This window comes from Curcuma longa, chromosome 10 (assembly GCF_044706935.1).
Source record: "Curcuma longa cultivar G26 ecotype Majalengka, Jawa Barat chromosome 10, ITB_CL_G26_1.1, whole genome shotgun sequence".
NCBI lineage: Eukaryota > Viridiplantae > Streptophyta > Magnoliopsida > Zingiberales > Zingiberaceae > Curcuma > Curcuma longa.
Genome location: NC_133870.1, coordinates 4,475,312 through 4,498,793, shown reverse-complemented (window position 1 = coordinate 4,498,793; position 23,482 = coordinate 4,475,312). Strand labels below are relative to the sequence as shown.

General features: G+C 36.7%; 4 protein-coding genes across 4 annotated transcripts; 3 read left to right on the top strand and 1 right to left on the bottom strand.

Annotated features, from left to right (window-relative positions):
- The first annotated feature begins 852 nt into the window (after positions 1 to 852).
- Positions 853 to 1,729, top strand: LOC141836657 (early nodulin-like protein 18). Its single transcript, XM_074724166.1, has 2 exons — positions 853 to 1,165; positions 1,263 to 1,729. Exons 1-2 carry the CDS (start codon positions 916 to 918, stop codon positions 1,685 to 1,687), a joined length of 675 nt encoding a protein of 224 aa, XP_074580267.1. The 5' UTR covers positions 853 to 915; the 3' UTR covers positions 1,688 to 1,729.
- Positions 1,730 to 3,451: 1,722 nt separating this feature from the next.
- Positions 3,452 to 9,392, top strand: LOC141836510 (uncharacterized). Its single transcript, XM_074724016.1, has 5 exons — positions 3,452 to 3,755; positions 5,792 to 5,895; positions 7,196 to 7,309; positions 8,800 to 8,883; positions 9,040 to 9,392. The coding sequence occupies exons 1-5, from the start codon at positions 3,530 to 3,532 to the stop codon at positions 9,094 to 9,096; spliced, it is 585 nt and encodes a 194-aa protein (XP_074580117.1). The 5' UTR covers positions 3,452 to 3,529; the 3' UTR covers positions 9,097 to 9,392.
- A 1,517-nt stretch (positions 9,393 to 10,909) lies between these two features.
- On the top strand, positions 10,910 to 15,491 carry LOC141836114 (putative serine/threonine-protein kinase PBL7). Its single transcript, XM_074723526.1, has 5 exons — positions 10,910 to 11,224; positions 11,566 to 11,771; positions 12,000 to 12,189; positions 14,051 to 14,442; positions 14,578 to 15,491. The coding sequence occupies exons 1-5, from the start codon at positions 11,104 to 11,106 to the stop codon at positions 15,301 to 15,303; spliced, it is 1,635 nt and encodes a 544-aa protein (XP_074579627.1). The 5' UTR covers positions 10,910 to 11,103; the 3' UTR covers positions 15,304 to 15,491.
- A 1,964-nt stretch (positions 15,492 to 17,455) lies between these two features.
- LOC141836115 (long chain base biosynthesis protein 2a-like) lies at positions 17,456 to 21,782 on the bottom strand. Its single transcript, XM_074723527.1, has 12 exons — positions 21,438 to 21,782; positions 21,237 to 21,302; positions 19,987 to 20,075; positions 19,614 to 19,759; positions 19,407 to 19,531; positions 19,223 to 19,316; positions 18,979 to 19,142; positions 18,672 to 18,833; positions 18,466 to 18,592; positions 18,193 to 18,359; positions 17,750 to 17,857; positions 17,456 to 17,656 (listed from the first exon to the last, which is right to left on the bottom strand). Exons 1-12 carry the CDS (start codon positions 21,567 to 21,569, stop codon positions 17,567 to 17,569), a joined length of 1,470 nt encoding a protein of 489 aa, XP_074579628.1. The 5' UTR covers positions 21,570 to 21,782; the 3' UTR covers positions 17,456 to 17,566.
- Between the last annotated feature and the right edge of the window lie 1,700 nt (positions 21,783 to 23,482).

Genomic DNA, 23,482 nt, shown 5'->3' with positions numbered 1-23,482 from the left:
GACGAAGAAATAAAGAATAAAAATGAGAAAACCTGAATTGTTTAAATGAATATTATGTCCGTCAATTTGATGATTTTATATTTGGGCAATAATTGAGTTTAAACAATGAATGAACGACTTTATCTGTTCAATAATATTTATGTTGTAATAATTATGAAATTATAATTGCTACAACACATACTTAATATATTTTAAAATATTCACATTATAACAATTATGATTTTTTAATTAATACTATATCAATTTAACATATTCATCTAATATTCACATAGTAATAATTATGAAACAATAAATAATTTAAATTTATTATGTTCAATAATATTTATATTGTAATAACTATAAATTATAGTTATAATTTAAATTTATTATGGTTAAATAATATTCATGTTATAATAATTATGAAATTGTAGCTGTTATAATTATAATTAAAATTATAAAATTTTAAATATTATAATATTTATAACGATTACGATATAGTTGTTACAATATGAAATTGCAATATTCATATAATTGACTAACCGATTCAAAATTTAATATGTGTGATAAAAAATAATAATATTAAATAATGTATACTTAAGAGTAATTTAATCATTTTAAATGGAGTCGTGGGCGTGGATCGTTCTCGTTTAAAAACTACAGCGGCGTTCTTTTGATTTTTGACCCTCTATATTTAATTTAATTAAAAATTTAATTAAAAATCCTGAAATTAGTTGCGTAAAGTTGACCATAGGCCAGTGAACTGTCATCTAATTCCAATCTCCCTAATTTTAATTTTTATTTGTTTTAAAATAAATTTAAAATAAAATTAGCATTTCCCCAATCTCCCTTCACGCGCTGCAGCCTTGACCAGTTGCGCAGCTCGCCGGAAAAAAATCAAGGCATAGGAAGTTAGAGTCAGAGGCAAAGTGCATCTCGATGGCCATGGGAGTGCCCTCGTCGGTGGCGGCGGCGGCGGCGGCCACGGCCATTACCGCCATATCACTAGCCCTAACCTTCCCATCGCTCTTCGCGACCTCCAATGCCGACTCCCCGCCTGCTCCGCCCTACGCTAATCACACCGTCGGCGGCGCCGTCGGCTGGTTCTTCGACTCCGCCTTCAACTCCTCCGCCGTCAACTACTCTACATGGGCTTCCAGCCAAAACTTCTTCCTCGGCGATTACCTCAGTACCAAAAATTCCTGTTTTTTTTTTAAAAAAACTTTATCTCTTTCCAGAATCATTTCCCCCTTTGTTTACCGACCAAAGCTGCGATCTTGATGCAGTCTTCAACACGGATTCGAACAACACTGTGATCCAGACCTTCAACGCCACCACCTACGCCCTCTGCGACTTCTCCGACGACGACGGAAACGACACCGCCTTCTACTACGACGGGAGCGGCGGGCCGACGGCGAACCTGACGGTGGCGGTGCCGTTGACGTCGGAGGGCGCGAACTACTTCTTCTCGGCGGCGGACGGGGGAGTCGAGTGCCTGCGAGGAATGCGGTTCGAGATCACGGTGTCGCACGGCCGGGGCCTCCCGCCCTCGCTGAACCAGCCTCCTCCGCCGCCGTACGTCGACTTGGCCCCTCCGCCGCCGCCGGATATAGCAGTGACCCCCACCACAGGTGGAGGGGGGAAGGCCGAGGGGCAGGCCCCACTAGCACATGCGCTGTTGCTGGTTTTGTTTGCAGGTTTTGTTTTCTAAGTCACACAGGTTTCTTTGACTGTTGTGTATCTTGATGCGATGCCGCGTTGACTTCGTGATGGAAAACTAACAATTATTTTGGAAGTTGTAGTTGATTATGATCTATAGATTTATTATGCATATTTTGGATTTCCTGGATCAAACAATGATATTAATGTGCTTGAGTCTTCTCATCTTTTTGTTAATCTTGTTGAAGATATTATTATTCCTGTTTATTACGTCATTCAAAAAAAAAAGAATATAATATGAGTTATTATTTAACTGATGGTATATATGATCAATACTGATTCAAACGATTTATGATCTACGAGATAGAAGGAATAATTGTGCAATGAAACAAGAAACATATAGAAAAGATGTTGAGCACGCATTTGACGTGCTTCAATCACGCTTTGCAATTATTACAGGACCTTCACAATTCTTGATAGAAAAATATTTTACATGATATAATGACATTATGTATTATTATGTATAATATGATAATTGAAGATCAATGTGATTTAAATGGACCAATCGTGAAACACTTTGAGGTGTCAATTCTAGATGTTGAGTCAGTAGTAGATGATCGTATTCAATTTGAAGATTTTTTAATTTGATACAGATAAATCAAAGACAAAGAAGTTCATATTGTTCTACAAAATAAATTAATTAATCATATATGAGAATAGTATAGTAATTCTAAATGTTAAAATTTTATAATATTGTATTTTTAATTAAGTGTCATTGTCTGTTTTATATTTGTAATATATTTTATCTTGTGTGATTTTATAATATTTTTAAAATATATTTATGTCTGAATAATTATGTAATAAATATTAAAAATAAAAATTATAATAATTATAAATATGAAAAATTAACTTATTAAATATAAATGAAATAATAATTTTAAATATAATAATTATCCTAAATTAAATTAAAATATATGTGGATAATTAAATTATGAATAAAAATAAATAGAATATTCTAAGAAATATTCTTTTTTGGTGTGAAATTTTTTATTTTTTTTATTCTATAATAATTTCTCATCATTAATTATTGTCAATTCTATAAATTTCATTAAATTATCTCTTCACATGAGGCAACATAGTATGTCTGTATAGACGAAGATAACACACTCTCACCTTAGGACCTCATACGGTCGGTCTCTTGATCATCTGTGAGGAGGTAAATCAAGAAACTGCAGTTGGTTACACGACGGTGGAGGGTAGTGCCTCGATTCGTCAAGATTCGAACTTTTATCCTCTTCTGTAAATTTATTCCGTCGTAATCAATTCAGCTATGTTTTCGGGGTGAAGATAATACACTCTTCTATAAAAAGGTGAAATTCGCCATCACGGTCGGTTCCATGATCATCTGTGAGGAGGTAAATCGAAAAATTATAGTTGATCACGATAGACACACACTCAAGCTTTATCGACACGACGCAGCAATAAGACTCTAGTAGATCGCTTATGCAACTAAAATTTGAAACTCAAGACCGACAAAGAATTCAGCACCGTCCATCTTTAAAATTAATTTTATCGTAAGAATTAGATACCTAGATTAACTTTCAACTTTATAACCTCCTTAATTTAAAATTTCTGAATCCGTCCCTCCCTCTAATCCGCCCAATTCAATTCTAAATGTCTAATACTAAATTTGTCATTATTGCCCTTCAAATTTGCGACATAATGGCAAATTGAACCACACCCGATTTAGTCATTCCGGCTCGCGAGAAACTGAATCGGGCCGCTGATCGGCCCACCGTCGTCCCCCACCGCGAACGCTGAGCCACTCGTTGGCACGAGAGGCTAAAGTTCTGGAGTGGAGGGGGATCGAAACCAGGGAAAAGGGGTCTCAGGAATGGCGTGCAGGAGCGTGGCGATGCGGTCGATGCTGCTCTCGGAGCAGCCGTGGCACCTCTCCCGAAGCGCTGTGTTCGCTTCATCCCCTCCGATTCTTCGGCGCCGAGGTAAGGCTTGGTTTGGAGCCGCCCCGATTCGGTGCTCTCGCGGCGATGCGCCGTCGCCTACCTCGCCTCAGGACGAGCAGGGTCCGCCCCAGGAGGCCGTCCTCAAGGCCATCTCAGGTTAGTTTCTAATCTTGATTTCCTGTATTTTCGTTATTACTATTAATTACTATATTCCGGTGATCGGTTAGATTGGTCGTTCGAAGGTGTGCGAAAGGTAGTTTGAGTGAATTTAGTTAGCAAATGAACGCAAAGGTTCTTTATATTCAGTTGAATGCAAGGAACTGTTCGTACCTTTTTTTTGTGCGACGAGGTCATGGGAGCTTATCGATGTTCCACTGCATCGTTGTTTTATATTATTGATACTGCAATTCTTGTTGAACTTTTTGTTTTGATGCAACGTTCAAAGCAGATTTAGTATCACTCGAAGTTGGGTTCAATTCGTTGTTTCCATAGTATTATTAAGTGTTACCTTCTTTTTGTGGGATTTAGAGAAGCCAAATTTTATTGGTGATAATGGAGATGGTAACATCAGAAAAGAGTTTAGTCTATATATGGTCTATGTCCATGCAAAACAGTTTGGTCTAGATAACACAATGCAAATATATATTTATATCGAGCTATGTAAAAAAATTGGATGGATTGGCACTCATTTTCTTGGGGCAACAAGTTCGTTTAACCACTTGTTGGGGTTGGAGACCATTCTAATGCTGCATATTAGAATCTGCTGCTTCTAACCACCTTTTGAAGACCCAAATCTGATGCTTATAGAATGTCAAATCACCTCTGCTATAAACCGATGTGTTGGAATCTTTGTTTTCCATGGTAGAAAAACACAAACACCCAAGACCTGAAGAAAGCATGTGGAATACATGAAAAAACAAGAACAAGAGAAATTTATATAGTTTGTTGTAAGCCTGCTCCATGAAGAATCTAAAATCCATATAGTATGAGTGCAAAAATTACATTCAAATCATGTTAACCAATGTCTACACCTTGTACAAAATATCTCTTTCAATCTTGCTTAGACTCCTCTCTCAATATTGTTGAAGAAAATATAAAATATCCCACCCTGAGTGTTCCTCAAATATCAAAAGTTGCTCCCTAGAAGTAATACCCTCCTTTTTGTAAGTTATTTGGTCTCTCACAATCTCGACATGCACCCCAAGATATCCTCTAAGCTCACCTCTTTTGCTATTCTGGTGATTACAATGTAAAAAACCTGCCCAAAGTCATGTTGAATCATGATAATCTTAAAGTATGACTGTTAGGGGCCCGAGCTCTATGAGAATTGCTACTCATTGGGCCTCATTGGCCTAAAACCGAGCTCCACATGTATCAGATAGTAGGAAGACATGTGTATCCATTTCTGGTCAATTGGCTCAATTTTTTTGCTTTACAGAGCTGTTTTTGTTAGTTTAGTCTCTTGATTAAAGAACTCATATGTATTGGGTGGAAGATTACTTGGAGAAAACATAAAAAATAAAATGCTTTAGAAGGTAATTTGAAAAATAAAACCATGGAAATGACAAATAAGATATCATCATATAATGCTGACAAATGCTTTTGGCTTCTGTTAAGATTTAAGGTTTGGGTTTTAGGGTTTTTTGTTTAGGTTTGATAGTTTAGGGGTTCTGGTATAGGATTTAGGATTTAGGGTTTAAAGTTTAGAGAATAGTGCTACTGAAAGGAGAAACATCTTCCGCTATGTGTGTACTAAGTATGGTTGTATATGAGAGATAAAAGCCATCAATACTCTTTTTCCTAATTTTTCAAAATGAGTAGATTCGTAATCTATGCATATGGTGGGAAAAGAAGGGAAAACAAACTTTTTGTACAATTTCCTTTACTCCTCAATATTTTTCCCCAAACTTTTAGTTCATCAGTGGATTCATCTTTCCCCTTTTCTCCTTTTTCTTTTCCTTCCTCTCAAAATAACTGTTTTTGGTTATTCGTATATTCATTATCCAGCAATGTGTCTATGACCAGGAAGCTTTAATAGTCATGATGGTCTTCTGAGGCATCATATAGTGCGACCAAAATTTAAAATTACTTTTGTTTTATGGTTTACAAATGCTTTTGAGGTTTTTGTATCATTGTCTTCTTATTTTCTCTTTATCCTTGAATTTGTTAAATTCTGTTGTCATTGCTTCCAGAAGTATCGAAGGCTGAAGGAAGGGTTGCACAGACAACCAATGTTGTTATTGGCGGTACAGTGATTAATGATTCTACTGATGAATGGCTTGTTCTAGATAAGAAGGTACATTATTGATCTACTGCATTGACCTACCCGCTATTTGGATATAAAATCAATTTTGCTAAATTAGGTGTGCAAGTTTTTTTTTGCCTTTCAATTCTAGGACATCTTCAAACAGCTAATTTTGATTTTCTTTATATATCCTTTCCACTTTAGAGAATGTCTATACAGGAAAATTTTCATTTCAACCCAATGGTTTAACTTCTTTTCAAAATTTCCTCCAACTCTGATGCTCACTTTAAACCACCTCCCCTAGTGTTTACAAAATGTTTTACATCTCACCACCTATGCCCAACACTCTGTGGTTAACTGCCAATTAAATAATGTCATATGTAGCAAGAGATGATGCTGTTGGCTGTTTGCTTGACTAGATGAAGTTAAAGGGTCGAAATGCAACATTTCTGTAAACTCCAGAGGCTTAAAACATATTTAGTGTATGTAGTTGAATTGATCAAGAATAAAATAGTTATTCTTGGTAAATGGAATAAACTATTCATGGAATAGGTTTATATAAACTTCGTTGTTTGTTTGTCAAATGAAGTAGATGCTTTGTCCTGGTTATTCCTATATTTGATTTGTAAGAACTATGTAAGTAATAGATAAGGAAAATTTTCCATACGAACAAAATCTCCTTGCAAATAAAATGTTTCTTTATCACATATTGAAAAAATAAATCTGCAGAATATCTGTTGCTTATGTTGATGGGGAGGGGAATACGAGACTACGAGGTAGGCATCCGTCTCGCTACCTCACAGTAAAGATCATTTAGGGATAAAAATTGATTTTGCTTTGTTGTTTTTGTACACTTGATGCAGAATACATGCGAGCCAAAGTGTACATTTATACAATCTGGATAGGAACACGGTTATAATTAAGAATTGGAGTCCCAACACTATTGTTTCTGGTTTTTCACGGATGCCCAGACTTGCAACCAACCTTTTTGATACAATTTTGTCATGTGATGTACTCTTTTTCATATTGTCAACTCCTCAATTTTTTACTTTATCCGTTCTTATTTTGGAATTTCTAGTGGTGACTAGTTAGAGATTTCCTTCTAGACCTTTATGAATGTTGATGATTTGTTTGTATAACTGCTAGTATATTTGCGCACGAGCCAAAAAGGATTGCTCGTTTAGCTTGTTCTCTATGCCATTTTGTCTTATCAAATTGAAGGTAGAACTGAAAAAGTGATGTTGATTGGTGAAATCAAGATCATAGTACTTATGCAAGTTGTCAATTTGTGATGATGCCAGTCATAGAAAAAAAGAGAATGTAGCTATTAACTAATTTATTTGTTTTGCAGGTTAATTCATATCCCACAGTTAGACGGTTTACTGCAATTGGAACTGGAGGTGATGAATTTGTCCAAGCAATGGTCATCGCTGTTGAATCTGTGATCCAGGAATCAATTCCTAAGGTTTGTGAATAATGTTAGATATTGTTTGTCAAGGTAGTCAAAGTTATATGTGTGCATGCAAAATTTTACATTTACTGTTTACTATGTGTTGCAAGGCAAGTTATCATGGTTCAGCTTTCATTGATGAAACCTTAAACAAACAGGATTACTGAGATGCCTTTTTTTGTGGAAAAAAATTATCATGAATAGTTGGAGGAATTACATTATATGGGTCATGCTTATACCTGATTTGAAGTGAACAAACATTTTTCTAACAATTTCAATGCTTTTTGTAATGCAGTTAGGATTTTCAATTCCTATTTAAAATTATTAATACAATTATAAAATTTCCAAAAAAGTTTGTTGGAGAATTTTTAAAAGTTATCTTCTATTTTAGAAGAAGTCAACTAGATATTCTTTTTGGAGAACTGATAATTACTTTAAGAAGAGTCTTATTGTCATTTTATAAAAAGGATTAAGATGAATTAAGACAATTTTCAATCAGTAAAATTTTCCCCTTGTGGTTCTCAGTGCTAGATCATATTTTCTTTGTGTGAAGTAATTATACCTATTTATTTCATCAAATTTGCCCTAATTTTCTATGTGATTTGAGGGTCAAGTTTTGGCATCGAATGGTATTAGAAGTTTAGAACCAAAATTCTTGTTATGTTTGTTTGTGTGCAAGCTTCTCCCTTCATTCTCCTTCAGTTTGTTTGTCGGAGGGAGGAGCTTGTTGACAAACGAACCACAGGAGATTTAAGGGAGGAGTTCCTCCCAATTGGTGTACAGTTATGAGACTAAATTACTGTAAAGCCTATAAAAGAGATTGGTGACCGAGGTTGACAACGCTGTGAGATCACTGGCCCAGGCACATAGATTTACATTAGCTCTGAGTCAGTTAGGCTGGGAAAAACTAGAGGTTGAGATAATATCCAAGTCGATTTATTTTTTCAGTTGAAACTTGTTTCTGATCCTGCTCTCCAATGAATTACCAGAAATTATAAGTAGATGGATGTGCTGGGAAAGTGAGGATTGCACAAAGCAGACGAGTTTGCTCGTTTTTACCTAGGCAACTAGTTCTGTTCCTCAACAGGATAAACCATGTGCTTTTGAAGAACAAAATAGCATACATAATCAGTGTGCTTCTTGCATATGGCCGGATTCTTTACTAAAGGATCTCTGTGGCACCTAAGCATAGCTGTATGAACCAATACTGTAAATGCTAATAAACAATTGCATTACTTTACTAAGGATCACACTACTTACCTTTAAGTCAGTAACTCGTACAAGAAAGTAGCACCCACATATTATTCATCAGTTCATGCTTGATGTGTAGATGTAATTGATTTAGTGGAAGAATTTGTAATTTGGCACAAAAATTAACTACCTTTGTCTTTCTGATACTCCGAGATTTACATGTTATAGTTTAAATGCCAATAATGGACTTTGCTCTCCTTCTTCGAATTTCCAACTGAACATAGTAGATTTGGGTAATTGTTTTTGCTCAACAGGGTAGGGTGAGTCAGAAAGTATCATCAAGGGGCAAGTACGTATCGGTAAATATCGGACCTATTCGCGTCGTCTCTAGTGAACAGGTAAGCTTCAGTTTTCCAAATGTAATGTATATATATATATCTTATTGATCTGGTGTTGATTTTTGTTTCATTTTTTTTGTTATGACTGGAAGAACACTGATTGATTGCTGTTTCCCTACATGGTTTAAGATTTGTGCTTTAATTTGCAATTCTCAGGTGCAAGCCGTGTACAATGCCATGAAGAGAGATGATAGGATGAAGTATTTCCTATGAACCTCATGCTCCTAAAGAAACCGATCATGGCCCGATCTCGATGCCGGTTATCGATGCCGATTCGGAAGATCTCAGGTACTAAAGCCATCCGATCGATGTTTTTGTGGTTTAGCCAGTTCTACCATGATCACCCCAATTCTTCCAGGTCGAGCCTACGAAGGCTCTGAAGCAAATTTTTTGAGGAAAGTGTAGAATAGATTTGATTTGTTCTTCCCTCTTTAGAGAAGAACAAAATAAATAAGAACTTTTGCTTTTGAAAAGAAAAAAAAAATAAATTTTTTTTTTGGTGGATTATTTTTCCCTTGAAACCACGTCGAAGGTGCAGCTTTACACGCATATTGGCACGCGTGTGCACGTGCGAACTGCTCGGTTAGGTCCTACTTTATAGTTAATCAAATTCAACGGTGGGAGTCGGTGGATGAACCACCACTTCCACCTTACGCCACCTCTTCAATTTATGAATTAATTGATATTTAATAAAGTATTTAGAAGAACGAAATTAAGGAATGGTAATTTGATAAGAATAGTGTTTAAGATAATTGATTTGGTAAAATACCTACTAAACTTTTTATATTTGTTTTCAAAGAAGGATAGCTTACTTTTTGTTAGTTCAACTAACAATTATGCCAAAAGTCACGTGAGGTTTCAACGAATGTAGTTAGAATTAGATGTGTAGAGAATGATTTATGTTATATTTAGAGAGTTCAAGATAGGGATGATAAGGATCAAATTTGGATCTGATTTCATATCCTTTATTCTCATTTTTATTTATTATATGTTTTCATATCGAGTATTCAATTTTCACTCTCATATCCATCGGAAGATCAGATATCCATCTTCATATCCATCAAAGGATCAGATAACTTCTATATTAATAATTTCTTATATTTCATCCAATTATTAATTTATTTTTTGAATATTCGATAATCAATTTTGAATATCAACCAACATCATTTGAAAATCACACCAACTGTAATGTTAGATTAGGAGATTCGACAAATTATATATATATATATTATTTAATTGTTATTCAAGTCGGATATGCCGAATCTAAAAATCTCTATATCTAATTATTTAATCGGGTTCACAAAATCTCTCCATATCTTCTTCTATTAGGATCGAGTATCAGATCCTTTATCGAAGTCGGAGAAAATTATCCTCCCTAATTCTAGATCATTATTGGGAGATTTAAACAAAATACTTGGTGGAGCATTAAAGTAGACTAAATTTGTTGGGAGCCTCAGAGATGCCCATTTGGGTGTTTTTAAGTTTTGTGAACGATGAATGGTTAAGTTTGGTCAATTAGGCTTGTGATCACTCACTCGAATTGAACTTTTTATTTGGTTTTGCACTAAGATAGGTCAACTAGGGTTTCTTAGTAGTTGACCAAAGATGAAATTTGTAGACAAAAGTCATATTCTATGATATCTTCATTTGACAATTTTAGGTGGTGTAAATTCATGTACTAATTTTAGTTAAAACTACTACGTTGACTTGAATTATTTATGGTGCTCTTTGGGATCTTCTAAGTGATTTTATGCCTTCATTTGAAATTTTTAGATAATTAAGTAACCCTTTTTTTGTGTTCCTTAAACCTCATCGAATCGTTCAAATAAAAAGAATTTAATTTATTAAAAGTTGTAATTTTTATAATTAGTTGATTTTTTTAAAAAAAAATCTATTAAATTTTATTATAAAAATTAAAATTATATTAGAAAAGTTTATTATTTTATTAATTTTTTTTAAAAAAAATACGTCTATATATACGAAGCTAAAGTATTCGGTTGAGTCCTCAACCTTGACACACGCGCTTGTTCCCTTCATCTTCGTCTCTTTGCTTCGGATCGGGCCCGTCGAATCCCGGTGGCGGAGATTTTCCAGCCGTTTTGACGACTCCTTGGAAGTTGCTGTGGCGGCGATCGCTTCGAGGAGCCGCAACTGGTCGATTTCCGTGAAGATTTCCATGTTTCTGCAGTGGTGATCGATTGGGTTCGGGTCTTCTGCGAGATGGGTTGCTTCCCCTGCTTCGAATCGAGGGATCGGGAGCCGCTCAGCAGGGATAACGCGAGCGATCGTAAGAGGGAGGAGCTGCCCATGGTGGCGCCTCATGTGGAGAAATCGCCCATGGGTGAGTTTGAGGGAGGCTTGCTTGATTCTGTCATCCTTGATGTCGTTTTTCTGCCATCAATTAGCTTAAAAGATTACAGCAAGCACTGGAAGTACGCACCCTTAGTTTCATCTCTCAGAGACTTTTTAGACTGGAATTATTCGCCAAGCCGCCCTTTTCGTCTTATCAAAATCTTAGATGCCATTCTAGAGTATAGAAGAAGTGTAGATCTTTGCTGATTTATATCTCATCCATTTTGAGCTTACTTGAGTTCCATTGGATCAGAGGGTCTACATCTAAGATCCCACTGGACACCCCCAACATCTTTTGATTTAACTCGGACTTGCTTCATGAATTTGCAGGTGATGATAAGATGAGGATCAGAAGCAATTTGCATACGGAGAAGGAATCACTGGACACAAAAAAGGAGCCGCTTTTTGCTAACTCGGCACAGACTTTCACCCTCCGAGAGCTTGCCAATGCTACTGGGAACTTTAGATCCGAGTGTTTCCTTGGAGAAGGAGGATTTGGACGGGTCTACCGAGGGCGCCTGGAGAGTACTGGTCAGGTACTCTCCTCTGTGCTTATGGGAGTTTGGTCTCCTCTGTGCTTGAGGACTTATCAACTTATATAACAGCACACTGCTTTCACCAAGTTATAAACTGAAATTCTTGTGAAAAAAGAGAGTAGAAATGACTTTTAAAAAAGATTTTACTACAGTTGCCTTTTAATTTTTTACTATCTTCCTTTAATTTTGATTTTTTATGTAATGGGTATCAATCTCTTCTGCTTACAGGTAGTGGCTGTGAAACAGCTTGACAGGAATGGGCTGCAAGGAAACAGGGAGTTTCTAGTGGAAGTACTCATGCTTAACTTATTGCACCATTCCAACCTTGTGAATCTGATTGGTTATTGTGCTGATGGAGATCAACGCCTCCTCGTGTACGAGTATATGCCTTTGGGATCATTGGAAGATCATTTGCATGGTATGATTTACACAGTAGATTAATTTGAGAAAACCCGATACAGTCTCTCATTTGTTTGTTGCAAGCACTTTTCTTTGTTTGGAAGAAATTCCTCTTACTTATAGCACACCCATGTTCTTTCTTTGTTGATTTCTTTAGCATTATGTGAATTCCATGTCTAAATCCTGGCGTTGAGCTCGGATTTAAAATGTGTAATATATGTTACTGGCATATATTGGTTCCTGTATGGCTATTTTATTTCTGGCTTACCTTTTATGAAGAGTTCAACCATTAGAAGAATTAAAGGACTTTTATGATCTATGACTAGAAGTATGAAATTCAATCCTTTAGATTTGCACATATATGTGTCTGCAACCTAGCTAAGCATTGGAACATTCACATTTGTATTGATCATGAGACATATGAGTGGTCAATGCCCAGAAATATTACTGAGATTTTCACATTTTTAATATTCACACTTGTAGCTTTAGACAATGTTGTTTCTTCTTTTAGTTTCAACTTTTTATGCCTTGGGATCAACATCGAGTAGAGGCAGCATACATTTGGTCAGGAAAAACACCAACTAGAACAACAACAAAGAGGAATGATGCAAAAGTTGGAGGGTCAAAATATATCCAGATCTTGAATGTGTTAGTCTAGTTCCAACTCTCAGTGGTTATCCAAATATATTGATGAACACGCTGAGAATTAGTTCCAATACAAAATGACTTGAGAGCATTAGTAACTCTTAAGTTTTGGAAAATCAAGGGATGAACTTATTTTGATGCTAGAAAAATCGATGCTCTCATTTAGTGTAAAACACTCATTGTATATTAATAAAGTAAATCAATAGTCAATGTGCTTGCTATATTTTGTAACTTGTTACTTCAAATTTTAATTCTATCAATTTTCTACGTGCTAAAGATCATGATTATAGACAAACATGCTAAGTGGAAGGGAGTCTTTAGGATTAGAGCTCATTTGAGTCAATCTCAACACACTTAAGCATGCCAAATGTCAGAATGACACTATGCCCAAACTGTGCCATTTCAAATTTCCAATTGTAGATCAAAATTCGGACATAGAACAATACTTAATTATCTACAAACAAATTATAGTGTTCTTTTTTCATACTTTTTTCTAGATTCTACAGTACTAAGTTTGGATTCCTCAGTGACTTGCCATGATGGGAAAAAAATATTTTGAAGTAGAGGACTAAGTTAATTTGAAAAAATGGGGTGGTTTTTCAAATTAAAAAATTATTCTCATATCTCTTATCATAAATGCTATTACGTGCTGACTTATATGACAAGAAGTAATTTGTTGAAATGAAGAAGAATTCAACTAGTAAACAAAAATGAGTTAGTTTTAGTGGAAATTATTATACCAGTGAACATTTAATGTATTGTCAAATGATTAAATTATATGGGAAAAGTGCACAAGTTTCTTAAGTGCTTCACTATTCATTTCCTCCAGGAGAAACCTAGATGTTGTGTGCATATGGATCTTTATTTCATTATTATATATTCTGTTCTAAATGTGTGTGCTATCATATAATCTGCCATGTTTGTTTGAGTACTCAGAGCTTCTCGTAGTGAAATCAAATGATCAATCCCTGACTGCTTATGCAACATTTATTTATGTTTGTGCTGAGAAATGTGATATGATTTCATCTTCTATAAGTATTTTACTGCTGTCACTGGGGAACTCGTTAACTTGCAAGCTCAGTGGTTCATAAAGAAGTAGGAATTCATTCAATTTCAGTTGATCAAATAGGTTATTAATATGTTGTGTTTGATCACTTGATATTATGGAATCTTGAAATATATACTTTTCTATGTAGGTAATAGTTCTCGTTAATAATAACTGCTTATATTTCCAGACCTTCCACCTGAGAAGGAGCCACTCGACTGGATTACAAGGATGAAAATTGCAGCAGGTGCAGCTAAGGGATTGGAGTATCTTCATGACCAAGCTAGTCCACCAGTTATCTATAGGGACCTAAAAACCTCCAACATACTACTAGATAAGGGCTTCCACCCCAAACTCTCTGACTTTGGACTTGCAAAACTCGGTCCAGTTGGTGATAAATCTCATGTATCAACAAGAGTAATGGGAACCTACGGATATTGTGCTCCTGAATATGCTTTGACTGGACAATTGACAGTCAAATCTGATGTGTATAGCTTTGGAGTTGTTCTCTTGGAGCTGATTACTGGAAGGAAGGCCATTGATGGGACCAAGCCACATGCTGAGCAAAATCTTGTTTCATGGGTAAGCTTTCTTTACTTTTCTATGATTTAACTGATTTTCATGCCCTACGATATGAAGCATCTGAAAGCAAGAGTAGAGTTTGATTGAATCTTTCATGGCCATTGATGGTACCAAAACATTGAATGCTCGTTGCAGGTTCGTCCTATATTCAAAGATAGAAAGAGACTTCCAAGTTTGGCTGATCCAAAGCTAAGGGGTCGGTTTCCCATGCGCGGCCTTTATCAAGCTCTTGCTGTGGCATCCATGTGTATCCAAGAAGATGCTGCTGCCCGTCCTATAATTGCTGATGTTGTCACCGCTATTTCCTACCTGGCATCCCAAGCATATGATCCAAGTACAGTCCCCACAGATAACAAAAGGCCTGGTGGTGAAAGGAGAGGCAGAAATGCACATGAGGAAGGTGGAACAATACTGACCATCATCGACAATGGAGAGCCTGGCCAAATGCAGCAAATGAATTATGAAGACCGCCCGAAGGAGGCAACTACAACGTTGAGGCACAATGTTGATCGAGAGCGAGCTTTGGCAGAGGCAAAGCAGTGGGGTGCAAACTGGCGGGAGAAGATGCAAACATATTACCCTGATGCAGCTCCCACAAGTAGCAATAGACCTGGTGTTGAAAGGGACAGGAACCCAAATGAGGGTGGAAGAATGCCAACTAACAACAATGATAGAGAGCCTATGCAAATGCAATATCACAATTCTGACAACCCAAATGATACAGCTGCGGCTTTGAGGCGTAATTTCGACCGAGAACAAGCATTAGCAGAGGCGAAAATGTGGGGGCAGAATTGGCGGGAGAAGACACAAGCTAAGGCCAATGCTCAGGGAGGTTTTGATGTTGCAAATGCAATTGGATAGATAGATAGCTTGCTCAAATTCCCTCACTAGAGTTGAAGCTGGGTATTGTTTCCTTCTCTGATTTTCTATGGTTTTGCTGGAAAGGCAAAAACAATGCAAGGAGAAGTGAAGAGAAAAATGGCTGTAGATAATTGGATGCATATTGATATGTTAAATTAAGAAAAGAAGTACAATATTCCATTACTTAAGGGAATGTGTATCATCCCTTTGTTCTACTTTTTGTGGCTCAAAGTCCCAATTAATTTTGATTTTCTTTCATAAAATTTTCTACAGGATAATGAAGAAAACAACCAGACAATTGCAATAGTCTGATAGTATAATCGAAGTGTGATTAATCTTGAAGATGGATGATTTTTTTTATTTCGTTTGCTAGATAAATTTGAAACATAGTTTATGCATATTCAAAAAATGACTTAAACGATATTCATCTCATTTGAAATCTAAATCATCCTCTTATTGTTCTTCTGAATGTTTTAGCATTTATCATATTTGTGGGAACAAAAAATATATAAAAAAATTATTCTTAACATTATTGTGTAGTTCTAACTAGTTGATTAAATTAAAGCGAATTAAAGTGCTTATTTAGCGGTTTTAGTACAATTGTTATATAATCATTTTTAATTATTTTAAAATAAATTTTTTACAAATTAATAAATTTAAAAAATAAATTATTTTTAAAAAAAGAATAAATATGATATAATAATAAGTTAATTAAAAATGGTTATAGAATAATTATTTAACAAAATTGTTATACAATTTTTTAATCTTAAATTTATAAGTAGATATTGTGTAAAATTTTAATCAAATTTTACTAAATTTATTATATAACTAATTTTAACTAAAATTGTATCTATTTACATCATTTTTCTAAAAAAAATTAGTTCTAAATTACAAAATTTATCATTCAATCTCTATTTTCAAAAAAAATTATTTTAAAGATATTTTTTAAAAAATATATTTTATAAAGATTTTATACTTCTAATATTTCTTAAAATTTATAATTCACACAGTAGTTTTTAAATTTATAACATAATTTATTACTTTCCTCTCTATTACTTTAAAAAATATACTTTTTTATAATTTTTAATATATCTTTTAAATTAATATAGCAAATGTAATCAAATTTAAAATATAAATTGGCTTAGATATTAGAGTGGTTATAGATGCATCTAATTAGCACCCCAACGCGCGTTCATCGGGGGTGTTATAATGCCCCATGCCAATGTGGGACGTTAAAACACTTGAATGCGTTCAATACTTTGAACGTGTTGAAGTGCTGCGGGGTGGGCCAGCCTGGCCCACCTCGCATGCATTTTTTTATTTTTTAAATATATTTATTAAACGGTTAGTTTTAATGGCTATTAACGGTTAGTTTTAATGACTATTAACGGTTAGTTTTAATTTTTATTAAAAAATTATAAATTTTAAAATTAAAAATTAAATAAAATGGTTAATTTTTTAACGGCTATTTTAAGATGATTGAGTGGATGATTGGATCCATAAATAATGAGTGTTAATGTTAAAAGGAATGTGGATGAAAGAGGTATATTATTATAATGAATATGTGACAATGGATCTCATACTCTTTAATGAGGTGGAAAGTGTTATAACGCTGATGCATTGCAGATGCTCTTAGGTGAAAGATAAAATTGTAGTCTTCTTTCTTCTTTACTTCCTGGTTAAACCTTTGGTGATTGCACATTGTAGGACTAATCTGATGAAGCTCAGATCTGAATACAAAGAAGCCTTTCTGGAAAAGCATGGTGTGAAGTTGGGACTCATGTTCAGTTTTATTAAGGCAAATCTGCACTACCACATCAGGTTCTCCTTTTATTTGCCTGTGTAATCATAGTTATTTTTCATGGAAATTAGTTTTTTGACATCTAAAAACTGAAACATTTGGTTGACAAGAAAAAACATGTACAGTTTTCATTTAGTAAAACTCATTCTTATACAAATGAAGTACATACTACACAGTCTGAGTGGAAATTAAACAAGAAACCAAATTAAACTGTCTTGGATTCTACACTAGAATTGAGAGGGTGGGGGTATACAAAAACACAAAACCATCTTTGATTATCATAACTTAGTTAAACTGTACATAGAAAACTTATGATACAGACCGAATGAATAATGCTACCTGAGACACCAGGGACATCCCCTTGCTCAAGAGAAAATTTGACTGGGAGAGAACGTTGAGATTGGCTGGATTTGCTTCTAGTAAGGTGAATTTTCGGCCGATCAATCCACACTATATGGTTTTCTATTCCACCTTGTATCCTTTAGTGTCATGCTTTGGTGGTTCGGCGGGGAAGTACTTGATCCCCACAAGATCACCAACTTTGCTGATAACCTGGAGAAGCATAAAATAGGCAGGGTCATTCGAGATGAAGCTAATTGAGTTTACCACCCTCAAAAGAAGCAAGTCTCCAAAGCATGAACTTACCTCCAGCCCTTTAAGCAGATCTTCCCTAGAGTGTGCAGCTGATATGCAAATTCGAGCCCTAGCAAGAAGAAGAGGTGAGGCAGGAAATGCAACCATGACAACAGCAACCTGCAAAGTTAATGCAGTGGAAAGATCATCATTTAGAACATCTAGTCTTCCTGTTAAAAGAGTGATGATGAACATGGCTAGGCACGCATAGTTCTCAGAGGTGCTTAGAAAGTGATCCCAAGATTGAATGATCCCTAAATCAGTTCGTAAATGACCTGCTGCAGAGTTATGTCACTGGAAACAGCCTACATGTCATGAGTGTAACTTAATGTTTAACAAACATTGGCATAATGAAAAGGCATAGGATCATTAGATTTCATGCAGACCTCTCAAGTCTCAAGTAATATTCCACTCACAAACATGCACCATATGTTTCAGGAAGGATTATAACTTACATTTTGCTTGAGACATTCCCTAGAAAAGGCTGGAATCTTTCCTGGGTTATAAAGCATTATTGGCATAATCGGAGAGTCATTGTCACCAAGGACTTCAAATCCCATCTTCTTAAGTTCACATCGGAAGAAATTACTATTTTCACGAATCTGTGCAAGTTTCTGGGACCCTGGTATAGTCTGATCAAATAAGAGACATACCAACTACTAGCAGAAAGACAAGAATTCAGCAACAGTATAGATTGAGGAATAAGCATGGTGGTTATCCTAATTTACCTCTACTTGATCCGTCTTCTCCGAGAATGACTTTGAGTGATGATATAACTTGCTGCACAGCAGGTGGGGACATGGAAGTTGCATAAACATGTGCTGGACAAGTGTACTTTAGGTATTGAATAATTTCCTAAACAAGAATTTTTAGATATTTAGTAATTCATCCTAAACAATGGCAAATTTAACTTTTTTTTTTTTGCAAAGAGAACCTTGGATGCTGCAATATATCCTCCACAGGATCCAAATGATTTTGTAAATGTGCCCATCATGATGTCTACATCAGCTGGATCCACTCCTAGGAGCTCACAGACTCCTTTGCCAGATTTCCCAACAGCGCCAATGCTATGGGCCTCGTCCAAGTAGGTGTATGCCTGTTTCCATAAAATACCAAGTCTAATTGTTCATTTTATAGTTTCTAGGACAAGCATATGCAGCGCTCCTTTGCCATAAGAGGAATCAGAGTAAAGGACCAACAGAGAAAAGGGTCAACTGAGAATTATGCAATTGTGATCAAACCTTATATTTCTTGCAAACAGCTATAACCTCAGCAAGCGGGCAAAGTTCTCCTTCCATGCTGTATATGCCTTCAACAATGACGAGTATCTTCTTCCATGGCCTGTGAGTTCGAGGTTGTCCGTCAGCTATCTGTTCTCTCAGGACCTCTTCCAAGTGTGCGACATCTAAAAATAGATGAGAACAAACATTGAGGACAGCCAATCTGGTGCTAGTTTAATAAAAACTTGGAAGATTAGGAACTTACTATTGTGTTGGAAAACACGTATCACTGCACCTGATCCTCGAGCACCATTTACAATTGAGTTATGATTCAAAGAATCACTAATGATGAGCCCTCCCTATACAACATCAGATTGTTGATAAACGAACTAAATAACACTGAATTCCATCCTTAATCTCAGAGTTATCAGACAAATAATTATACAAACCTTCCCGATCAAAGCAGGAATAATAGTAGCGTTTGTAGCATAACCCATGCCGAAAGTTACAGCAGCTGGTTTTCCAACAAACCTTGCAACTAGCTCCTCCAGCTCAGTATGCAAGTTGGTTGTTCCTGCTCCACTCAAAGAAAACTTAAATTGATGCCACATTTATTCAAGACTCTTGTTTGCAACTTATAAAGATCAAAGACATACCTCCATCAACACGGATACTGCAGGTGCTGGGAGAATACTTCTTTAAAGATTCAATTACACGAGGCGTGCAGTATTCATCAGCCGCTGCAAAACCAAGGTAGTTGTATGATCCCAGATTAAGGCACTTGGAAGTCTTCGAGGTCCGACTGCACAATTATAAGACAAAGTTAAAATTGTCAAGAAGTTCTAAAGGAGTGCAGTAATCTTAAATAGCACTCCACATCAATTGATCAATCGATAGATATCACTATTGATTACATCATATAGACGTATGACTTGACCACATTTTATAAGCCTCAAATACATGGGCAAAGTTGAAATTCTGGTAACTATAAATAACTACCATGTATCTGATGAAAATCAATATACTTACTGTAAGGTCTTGTTACTGTCCTCGGAGTACCTTTCCACCACATCAAACCAAGCATCTGGTGCACTTGCAATTGGTCGACTAAAGCAATCCTGCACATCAAGTAAATTGTTGTTGCAAGATAACCAACTCAAAGGAATAGACTGCTTATACCAAGAAGATTTAGAAGAGTTCAAATCATTAGTGAATCATTCACATTATGATAGAATCGAACTTAGTCTGATGTCATATCAGTTAATCCTCTGACACAAACTCAAATGGGTTTGCATACTTCTTACTTTAATCCCAAGCTTAAGTTAGGTTGGTTACATGATATATCAAAAAAAAAAAAAAACCAGAGTTCATATAACACAATCATTTAGTTTTATTAAAAGCCGATAGGACATGTTCATCACACAATTAATGTACTTCAACCTTAAATAACAAGAATATTATTTCATTTTATGTTTCGCTCTTTATAAACAATTGCTTAACCTACAGATGCAAAAAAACCTCTTGGATTTGGAAGTATTTGCCCAGACAAAATGAAGAATAAGAAAGAAGTTTTAAATGACATATCACATATAACAAGGTGGAACAAATGCTTACAGTTTCCTTATTTACTTTATTCCCCTTTCTTATCCCTCTTATTTTTGGTCCTTAGATAAAATCGCGATTACTAGATACTATTACCAATCTTTCATATTTCAAAACTTATCTACAAGAATTTGTTTATCTCGATAATCTCTATAGATTTTTAGTACATTCATTGCATAGTATGATGAACTATCCACCAGTCTATTGCACCAATCGAAGTTATAAGTGCTAACTTTTGGTTAAGGTAAGTGCACTGGACATAAATGGAAAAGGCTATTAAGTCATAGAAAATTGGAAACTTGTTGAATTGAGTTTTTGAAACTTAAGTGGCTTGCAAACACTTTCATCAAATACTTAATTTCAGAATTTTCTACTTGATTGACAAACTTTCAGAGAACATGCATTAAATGAAATGGTCAAGGAAGTTTGTCTAGAAGGAAAAAAAAATGTCCTCAAGGTGCTTGAATAACCAGAATTTACAAGGAAAATAGCTTTCTACGTATATCAACTATTCTTTTGCAGAAAACGAATAGAACAAACTTTTGTAGGACCTTTTTGTAATTAACCTCAAAAAGGAGATATTTGGAAAAGGTAAAAGGCATGAATAAAGAGAAATCTAATTAGAAACTACAAAGAATTTTTCAAGAATAAATCGATAAGGATTTAAGAAACAACACCTGAATGCGCAGATAGAGGCGTCGGGTATAGAAATCTTCCAGCCCTAAGCAGATCGGCGCATACCCCTGTTCCATACAGTTTCAAGGAATTCCTCTCAAGATCCGATTCCAAAATCCCAAAAAGATTTTTTTTTTTTTAAACACGATGGAAGCAGACGAATCGCACACAAAAATGGAGTGAATAAAGCACAGAGGAGAGACCTTGAGGTCCTCGGAGCTGGATTTGAACCAATCGATTATCTTCCGGAAGAAATCCCTGAGCTGCCCGAACGCGAAGAGGAGGCCATAGCTGAACAGCGTCGCGAGTGCGGTCGAGTAGGGCAACCTCACCATATTTCCTCCGCCGGAGAACTCGACCGCCTCCGATTCTCTCTCTCTCAATCTCACAAACAAAAAAGAGATACATGCAGCGTCCTAGAGGAATTGAATATATCAGCGAAGATAAGAGACGAGAGGATTGAAATGGAGGAGAATAGTCATCGATGGCGTCTCTTCTAGATGGAACGAGGTTTGAACGTAGAATTGGAGATTTCTGGCCTCTCTTGTAGCCGTGGATACGACGACGACGACTCGACGAGGAAGGAGGCTGTGCCTTCTACCGGTCAGTCGTCTTTGTCGTCACTATATCAGACACGCAGTTAACTAGCCGAGTTCACTGAAGAGCTGAGTTTGATAATATTATTGTACTTATAAATTAGATTAAATATTTATCTAATATATATAAAAAGAAATGCTATACTGCGCGATGAGAAATGCGCGATCTGTGTGCGACACTCATGATCCATCACCATGCCACCGTCCTTGCAGCGCCATCCAGCCACCACCGGCCTCTCCCTCGGGCGCGATCGACGTGCAGCTCGTCGACGCTCCGTCCAATGTCGAATTCCAGTCGGATAGTGATCGGAATTCGGCATAATTTGGTCGGAAACAACCGCCCCCACTGCGCGGCCACTGTCGACGGCGATCGGATCGATTCTGGCCAAATTGCGGTCGGAGACTGGCCAAGGAAGGGTCGGTGTCGCACGTTGGTCCTTCCTCGGTCGATCTCCGGCTGCGATTCAACCGGAATTCGCCTCGATCGCGCCACTACCATGGCGCGGCCATTGTTGATGGCGATCGGGCCAGATTCCGACCGAATCGTGGCCAGAGATTGGTCGAGGAAGGATCGGCGTCAGCCCGATCGTCGTCGACAGTGGTCGCGCAATGGGAGACGATTGTTTTCGATCAAATTACGTTGGATTCCGACTACTATTCGATCGAAATCCGACGTCGGACGAAGCGTTAACGAGTGGTGCATCGATTGCGCCCGAGGCGGCGACCAACGGTAGTCGGACGACACGACGAGAGCGACGACAGGTCGGGGTGTCACACAGCACGGGTCACACAACATAACAATTTCGTATATATAACTTATATTATTTTTATTTTAATATATTACAAATAATTTAAAATAATAGAATATATAAATTACTATATTTTTATAATAAAAATAATTTTAGAATTAAAGTTGAGCTAACTTAATAAATAAAATTTATTCATTCATGAATATTAACGAACTAAAATTTTTAATATTAAATTTATTTATTTTACTACTAGAGAACGTTGTTTCCTAGGACACGGCACGAAAAGATCCAAAAACGAAGATGCCTTGGGGCGCAAGGATGTCGGACCTTAGAAGGGAGAACGAAGCAACAAGACGCAGCTAGCTCGACCGCGGGAGGGCAACTGGAGAAGCTCTGAACAGGCCTGGCCTGCGGCGGCGAGCGGGCGGAAGGTTCGACGGCAGCATGAGTGTCCGCGTCGCAGGCGGCGCAGAGGGCAACGGCGGGAGCGGAGGCGCAGTTGTCTCTGCGCGAGAGAATTGGCGGGGCGGACATCGGCGTCGCAGGCGAGGCAGAGCCCGGCGGAGTCGGCCAGGCAATAGACCACCGCAACTGCTGCCTCGCCGCGTTGGTCCCAGGGCGGGCCTTCTGGCGGCTGCTTGCCACCTCCGTCGCCCTCCTCGACCACCATCCCCGTTCCCCCAAAACCCTAATTCCACGGCGAGGACCATCGCCATCGCATCTGATGGGATCAGTGGAGGCGGAACCGATAGTTTCCTTCGAAGTGATCCTATAGAATGGCTCCGAGCAAAATAAGCCATGGAGAGCGCATCATCTAAAGAATACAGATAAGGAAACACTTCCATACTCTTTGTCGACCTTGTTGCTTGAGGAACCAATGGAAATCTATAGAACCAGCTTCAG

Bases quoted from the DNA above. Each gene is read 5' to 3' on its own strand.
- LOC141836114 (XM_074723526.1), top strand. From the start codon at position 11,104: ATGGGTTGCTTCCCCTGCTTCGAATCGAGGGATCGGGAGCCGCTCAGC. The intron at 11,225-11,565 runs GTGAGTTTGAGG...ATGAATTTGCAG, and splicing joins TGTGGAGAAATCGCCCATGG to GTGATGATAAGATGAGGATC. The intron at 14,443-14,577 runs GTAAGCTTTCTT...TGCTCGTTGCAG, and splicing joins AGCAAAATCTTGTTTCATGG to GTTCGTCCTATATTCAAAGA.
- LOC141836657 (XM_074724166.1), top strand. From the start codon at position 916: ATGGCCATGGGAGTGCCCTCGTCGGTGGCGGCGGCGGCGGCGGCCACG. The intron at 1,166-1,262 runs GTACCAAAAATT...ATCTTGATGCAG, and splicing joins CTTCCTCGGCGATTACCTCA to TCTTCAACACGGATTCGAAC.
- LOC141836115 (XM_074723527.1), bottom strand. From the start codon at position 21,569: ATGGTGAGGTTGCCCTACTCGACCGCACTCGCGACGCTGTTCAGCTAT. The intron at 19,317-19,406 runs GTTTGTATAATT...GATGTTGTATAG, and splicing joins TTCCTGCTTTGATCGGGAAG to GGAGGGCTCATCATTAGTGA. The intron at 18,834-18,978 runs GTTTGATCACAA...TTATGGAAACAG, and splicing joins CTGTTTGCAAGAAATATAAG to GCATACACCTACTTGGACGA.
- LOC141836510 (XM_074724016.1), top strand. From the start codon at position 3,530: ATGGCGTGCAGGAGCGTGGCGATGCGGTCGATGCTGCTCTCGGAGCAG. The intron at 5,896-7,195 runs GTACATTATTGA...TTTGTTTTGCAG, and splicing joins GGCTTGTTCTAGATAAGAAG to GTTAATTCATATCCCACAGT. The intron at 7,310-8,799 runs GTTTGTGAATAA...TTTGCTCAACAG, and splicing joins TCCAGGAATCAATTCCTAAG to GGTAGGGTGAGTCAGAAAGT.